The 7,162-nt window shown below is 42.4% G+C and overlaps 1 protein-coding gene across 3 annotated transcripts; it reads left to right on the top strand.

The window, feature by feature from the left end:
* Window positions 1-967: 967 nt before the first annotated feature.
* On the top strand, window positions 968-4,501 carry LOC135431624 (mitochondrial sodium/calcium exchanger protein-like). Of its 3 annotated transcripts, XM_064686846.1 has the most exons (8): window positions 968-1,103; window positions 1,159-1,379; window positions 1,437-1,762; window positions 1,820-1,894; window positions 2,258-2,764; window positions 2,822-2,961; window positions 3,011-3,245; window positions 4,140-4,501. In XM_064686846.1, exons 1-8 carry the CDS (start codon window positions 1,062-1,064, stop codon window positions 4,421-4,423), a joined length of 1,830 nt encoding a protein of 609 aa, XP_064542916.1. In that variant the 5' UTR covers window positions 968-1,061; the 3' UTR covers window positions 4,424-4,501. The 3 variants fall into 3 exon arrangements, with proteins under 3 accessions (XP_064542916.1, XP_064542914.1, XP_064542915.1); XM_064686844.1 differs by having other exon boundaries at window positions 1,044-1,379; window positions 1,456-1,762; XM_064686845.1 differs by having other exon boundaries at window positions 1,051-1,379.
* Window positions 4,502-7,162: the final 2,661 nt, after the last annotated feature.

Below are 7,162 nucleotides of genomic sequence, written 5' to 3'. Positions count from 1 at the left end.
AGCACATTTCCTTTTCACTCACCCGATGTTCTACGCTCAGGGGTCGTCCTAGCCATATATCTATGTAACTATAACTGACAAGGATTAACTTTCTCTACCATGAATTAACATATATCGTATGTGTTCTCTGTATAAGGTGCAACTAGAGTAGAAGAATGGGACCATGCATATTTGTGGCGTCTGGTCCAAAATCGACTTCGTTTTTGTTCGGCTTCGAGAATCGCTCACTTGCTCCGAGAGCAAGAAATGCATATGATTTGTGTGGTAGAACGGCATAGCTGCTTTTTATCTCGCTCTCACTACAGGAAACTGTACTTTCAGCGTATTCTCAGTACTCTCAGCGCTCTAGCTAGCTTCTAATTCTCTTATGTAGCTTATCTAGATATTAATGGTAGACGAAAGTCGTGCTTTTTTTCGTGACACGAACACGTTGTGCTGCCAACTCGTGTTAATAAATACATTAGAGAAAATTTGTATAAAAATCAAGTACAAATATTAAATTGAATTAAATAAATTAAAATGTTAAATTAATGCAAAAAAAAATTAATATTCTATCTAGACTATATTTCAGTGAAATCGGGCTCAATTGTAATAATAATTCCGTATCCACTTAAAAATGTAATAGATTCTTGCTGAAATACATCAGCATTAGCATTAGACTGGAAAGAAGTTATAAGAGGTAGTATATGATATAGTAGTCTGCAACGGTAAGATTGTGTGGGAAATATATTTTAGATTTTGCTTGGAATTGTCATCTAGTTAAAAACAAAGTTGGTTCCAGTTCGATATTCGATCTCGTGATTTAAGAACCTTTTATATATGTAAGCTCAGCTTCTTAGTCAAAATAATTTACAACGTCAAATGGATTCATTAAAGGTCCTTTGAATGAAGGTCCATAGTCGCGAATTCGTTTGAGTTTCAATCTTAAAATCAACATAGATATCAACTTCACTACGCACTACTTTTCTGTCAAGGACTTGAAATAAATGTGGCAGGTTATACTTATAGTACAATTAACAAGTGTATAAATAAATATAAAGTAGATCTGAGAAGTAGATGCGATGGCCATGTTAGAGGACGAGTTCAGACACTTTCTGTCCAATGTTTGTATTCCGTTTGCATTCGGCACGCACGGCTGCTTTAAATGCCCTTCCACAGACCAGTTGCCACAGCCTGGTGAAGGTGTCGTACCAGTATCGCTGCATGCTGGCCCAGAAACTGGAGGACTGTCGTCACATAATAACTTACTTCAACTACTTCGAGATGATGTACTGCATGCTGCGCATTCGCGACAAGACAACGGAACTTTGCGTGATGCTGCTGCTGTTCGTTGCAGCGCTCTTCTATGTGCTTCTCATGTCGATTGTCGTGGATACGTTGTAAGTAGCTAGGTAGATCATTGCAATCGGTGCTCTTTCATTTCATCCATATCGAAGCCTAACGCCTGTTCTTAAGGTTCTGTCGCTCAAGATGCGCATGAACGAGTACCTGGCCGGTGTCACGATATTGGCCTTCGCCAACTCATCCCCGGATCTGATAGCCAATCTGATGCCCATCAAGGAGAATGCGGCTCTATTCACGAGCATCATTAGCAATGCCGTCGCCATACTGCTGCTCTCCGGGGGCATGATCTGCTATCTGAAGCCCTTTAAAATGGACGGACACAGCACTGCGCAGAACTTGCTCTTCCTGCTGCTGTCCGTCGAACTGCTGCGCTTCATCATGGTCAAAGGAGACAGTGTGACCGAGACAGAGTCGATAAGTAAGTCTCTCGCTAATAACATAACTAAATATAGTTATGATCCTGACTGAGTCGCAGTGCTGCTCTCGGTTTATGTCGCCTATTTGGTTGTCAATGTCGCCGACCTTATTCTGATGCGATATTCCATAAGAAGTAAGTTTCACACAGCTTATTCTTATGCCCTGTATCCCTTGATAATCGGAAGAGAAGAAGGAATCTACGATCCTTTGCAGGATATGCGATCTGTTTTAACAGCCGAGGATAGGTCGACCTACCTTTTGTAGGATATATGATCTGTTTTAACAGCCGAGGATAGGTCGACCTTCCCTTGGAATTTTCCGATAACTTCCCACTTTAACCCATTTTGAGGGGTAAAGCTCTGTGCTTTAGTCCATAGACACCTTAGTTAGTCGAGGGTGCATTTCCCATACCATGATACTATTAGAAGGAGGGTACAGGGCATCTCCTAGTCGGGCACTGCCGTCTAGAGCTCTCTTACATCGTCTTACAACACAGAACTGCGAGTGGAGATACGCACTTTAAGGGCACAAAGAACCTCGCAAAGGAATAGCAGGGAGCTGAAGCAGAAGATAGCCCTACTGCTGCGATTGGAACATAATGAGGCTATGAACTTTAAGAAGCGCAACTCCCATTATTATGTCAAGAAAGGGAGGAACCCCAGCAATTCGCTGGCTGATATTTTTGCGACGCCCTTGTCAGAGCAGAAGCCGGATCAGGTGGACTACGAGACGAACCGGACCATGTTGCACAGCGAGTCCAACGCAAAGAATCGATTCCTGGGAGCGGAGTTCCTGGAGACGCTGAATCCCTTCGATGCCGTTGAGTGGAAGCTGAGCGGCTGCTTTGGCCGGCTGATGATCGTCATGAAGATGCCCCTGGTGCTGCTGATCACGATGTTTGTGCCCGTGGTGGACTACGAGAGGTACAAGCACGGCTGGAGCAAGCTGCTCAACTGCACGCAGATTGTCACGAATCCCTTCATTCTGATCACCGCGGTTCATTGTATGCGAGTCAACCTTTGACCTTTGACCTACCCCCCGTCTCATATCTTACCTGCAGCCAAGTTTGCCAGCGTCTACAAGTCCTGGTACGTCGACCTCAACCTGAACTACTCGAAGTGGTCCTTTTGCCTGACGGTGCCCCTGGCACTCTTCGTATTCCTGCACGCCAGGACCGATGTGCCTCCTTCCTACCATTTGGTAAGTCGAGGAGCTTCCGACCTGACCGCACCTGACCTGAGCCCCACAGCTGTTCATCACGCTGAGCGTGTCCAGCTCGCTGGTCATCATCGTTCTGTGCGTCAACGAAATCGAGGTGCTCACCTTCATTGTGGGCAGCGTGTTGCATCTGAGCGAGGACTTCATGGACATCACCTTCGGCTCGATGATGAACGCCACCATCGACCTCATGTCCAACTTCGCCCTGGCCATGCAGGGCTATGAGAGAATGGCCTTTGCCGCCAGCTGTGCCGGCCCCTTTTTCAGTAAGTAATCCTCACTGACTCTTCCTTTGGGGAAGGGAAGGGAAGGTAAGGGAAGGGAAGGGAAGGGAAGGGAAGGGGTAGCTACACTATGTGCTAGAGATAAGACTTTTTTTCGCAATTCCCCGCTCAACTGCGGAAAGTTTGTGGAAACTATGTGCTTGGAAGATTCTATGGGTGGGACCTAAATTGAAGTGCAAGTTAAGTAATGGGCGGGTAAATAGTGAGCAAAGAAAGCCTTGTCCAAACAATGCCGGGTAACTGAGTGCTTATTCCCATTCTCTTGACCCTTGATCTTGTTACTCGAGCGGATGGTGGTCAATAGGGACAGGATTGCTTTGGGTGTCATCAAGAGTTGGTCTAAGGACTTTGACGATCCCCTCACGACAAAGAACTTTTTTTATATCTCTTGCCCGACCTTACTCTTAATCTTGCCTTATGTATCTAGTCCCAACAATATTCGAGACTTGAATCGGTCCAGAAAAATCTTGTTCCTTGCCCTCTTTGGATTTTAACTGGGAATCATGCATAAGCATTGGTTATTTTGTTTTGATTTATATTTTAACTAACCCGTTTTCAGTAAAAAGGAAACTTTTCATTTAGTAAATTTATAACAAAAAATTCACATTTAATTTAAATTATTTGTAAAAAATAAATATTTTTCCTTTTTCACTTCACGGGGGTTGAACCCAGGGCTTCCGCATAAGTGCGCCGACGTCTGCGTTACGCACGCAATTTTGAAGGAGACCAAAACAAAACAAAATATTTTAACGATAATTTTATTTTATTGTTTTTTTTTCGGCAGGCGTCACGTTTGCAGAGCATATACTTTGTTTTTGTTTATAAATGATTTAATTATTGTTTTTACCAGTTAAATTAATTCGTCTACTCCTGCAGGCATCGCCTTGGGCTTGGGCGTGGCCCTTCTGTTTAACACGAACGTGCGGCGGAAGGGATCCTCGTACTGGCTGTACGGGGAGGAGGGCGACAACTGTTACATATTTCTCCTGTTAGCGATTGTAGCCCAGCTGTGGCTGTGCCTGACCTTTAATTTCGTGGCCCGACGATCGACGGGGATATTTTCGTGGACCCTTTTTGCATTGTTTTTGCTCTACGCATTTGTTGCCGAGTGGGATTTGGTGCATGATTTTACAAGAGATACATTTTTTGAGCCCCAATAGATATCTTTCCTTTTATATATATTTTATATACGTACAGGTATTTTAAAGGTAAATAAAATAAACTTAAACTAAGCTAAAGTTTACTAAAATTGCATGTGACTGTAATACTGGGTTTGTGACCGTACTATATGTTTCGCGCAGGTGGTAGACTTTGATGGTTCGTTAAGTAAAACACTGGCTGAGCAATTTCGTCAAATAAAAATTGTACTGAGTGGCAGCGCCAAAAACACGTGATTTGCACTCTGTCATTGCAAAGAAAATTATGACGAAGGTAACTGGCGTAAATACAAAAGTAAAGGAATGGACTGCGTGCCGACTGGGTGGATGTACATGATATCATTGAATTTGCCGATGTTTATTTTCAACATTTGTTTCATAAAATGTATCGATAAGTATGTTTTTATATTTAATTTCTGCTCTTGTAAGTCTAAGGCTTTAGGAAATGCACTTGACATGCATATAGCCATCCAAGCGGGAATCGTATCCACAGTATTTCCCAATATATAAACTTCCTAGTATCGATAGCATTAAAATCGGTAAGAAATATCGTAAATTTAAATTTAAATTTTAAACTATCGATATTTTAATACGATATAAACATCAACAAGAAAAAGATATGAAAATAACAATTGGAAGCGCGCCGCGTGTAAATAATAGTAATAGTCGCAGCATCTTTTAAATGGGATACATAAAACTCTTCATATTAATATTATTTATTTTAATTACTGACTAGACGTACTGCATCTGCATGTGCTGCAGAAGTAGGTAATAATACAACAGATTTGACCGCAAGAGCCAGAGCAAGAGAGAGCGTCAAACAGTTTTGCCTGTGTGCGTGAGTGGTCGGAATCAGACGGTGAAAATAATCGTGGCAAAAGCGACGGCGACATTTTATACACGTATCAGAAGCAAACTCAACGTGTTTTGAGAACGTTGTATTGGACGCGTTGTGGCCGTACATACACATATGCATATGTACATACATACACATATCTATTGAAAGAAGTTTGTGTGTTTATATATGTACATGCGGGCGCGAAATTAAAACGCACACTAAAATCTTAAAACGCAATTGAAAGCAAAACCCTAACTTTAAAGCTTTGTGTAAGTAATAAATCGTATTACGTTTTTCGCCCGGTGGCGAATGAGCTGTTGGCTCGTGATAGTTCCTTTGTAAGTGTGTGTGTGAGTGTGAGTAGGCCATCGAATTGGCAAAAGCGCAACTACAAAAAAAAAACATGTGCATTAGTGTGTAATTTGGTGAAAGTTAAAATTTAAAATAGCCCAATCAGCGTTGGAAATCAGAGTTTAGTAAAAGTGATTAAGCGCCACTCAAATTCTTATGGAATAACGCCTACGAACGTGGTTATATTGTTGACGCTGACAGCGACGCCAAAAATATCTGTGTGTGATTATTCTTAACTAAAATGTTGCATTGGCTAAAAACAAATAAAGTAACTTAATTGTTTACTAATTAATTTCATGTTTAATAATACATTTGTTTGGTGTTTATTACATGTGCGCGCTTCTCTCTCTCTCTCTCTCTCTCTCTTGCTGCTCGCTCGCCTACGCTCGTTTGCCAATGCAAATAACGGCATTCCAAACACAACGACGCAAAAACTCTGGAAATTACTATAACCGTTTGCAAATACAGCAGGTAAGCTTTTAAATTCATATAACGGTGTGTATGACGTATGTAACTACATACTTAGCTACGTTCTGCCTGTGCCTGTCCAACGCTCAGCTGACACAGGTCACACGCACAACCAGGCAGAGACGTGCATTTTCTCTCTCTTACTCTGACGGATTCCCTTTGCCGGCGTGGCGGCTCAAATGTCACGCCACCTGATCAATGCCCGTGTCGGAAATACAAATCACTTCTTAAGTGTTTTATGATGGCATTGCCACTTTAAATTTTAACAAGTTGCAATTGCGGTAAACAACGCACGTTGACCCAGTTTCAATTTGCGAGAGAGCGGATGCATTGAGCAACACGCTGCATATGCATTATGCAATGCAGCCAATGGCAACAGAATAAATAGAACAAATGATTTGTTTATTTGTCTATTGATTTCTGTCTGCTTGTCAATTATAAATTTAAAAAAGTTGCCAGCTCCCATTCCAAATATAATATCACAATGTATGCAATGTATACAAAAATGCACGTTATGCCGTTAGTTACCGTAAACCACAAAATACAAATGATTTTAATTATGCACACAAAAACAAAGCTCTCTCAATTTCTGCTCTGTACTCTCTGGCTCTCTCTTATGCTGTCTAACCATTTCCCCTGTTGGCCGCGTGCACGTGCATTTGGTACTTTCTCGTAAAAATATGCGCACGCTCTTTTCCACACTGGAGAGAGCCCAGCTAGCTGACTCAGTCGCTCTTTTACTCCCACACTCTCTTGTCTGCTCGGTTTATTATACCAACTGAAAATCATGCGAGTTTTGCTGTGCCTGCTCTTCTTCTGCTGGACGTTGGGGGTCGCTGCGGGGTCATGTGTGCTATGGATGTGTCATATGTTTCTGTTGTTGTTGTCACTGCGACGGCGCTCACTGACCAGCTGAGCCGAGCCGAGCGATGGCCTATGGAAATGCTGATGCATTTTCAATGACGCGATGGCGAGCTGATTTCTGATTTCTGGGGTGCGGCTTTGTTATGGCCCGGAAGCATGTGCCCTTGCAGTCGTTTATCACTAGCGGCGGGCGCGTTAAGTAGCGCAGATTTTTCCCTATT

Source organism: Drosophila montana, unplaced genomic scaffold (genome assembly GCF_035044405.1).
Source record: "Drosophila montana isolate Dmon_TW-CO22-7 unplaced genomic scaffold, ASM3504440v1 contig_3200_1, whole genome shotgun sequence".
NCBI lineage: Eukaryota > Metazoa > Arthropoda > Insecta > Diptera > Drosophilidae > Drosophila > Drosophila montana.
This window is presented reverse-complemented; position numbering and strand designations above follow the sequence as displayed.

Coding starts and splice junctions, on each gene's coding strand:
- LOC135431624 (XM_064686844.1), top strand. CDS start 1,062: ATGGCCATGTTAGAGGACGAGTTCAGACACTTTCTGTCCAATGTTTGT. Junction 1,380..1,455: donor TCGATTGTCGTGGATACGTT/GTAAGTAGCTAG, acceptor CCTGTTCTTAAG/GTTCTGTCGCTCAAGATGCG. Junction 2,962..3,010: donor TGCCTCCTTCCTACCATTTG/GTAAGTCGAGGA, acceptor TGAGCCCCACAG/CTGTTCATCACGCTGAGCGT.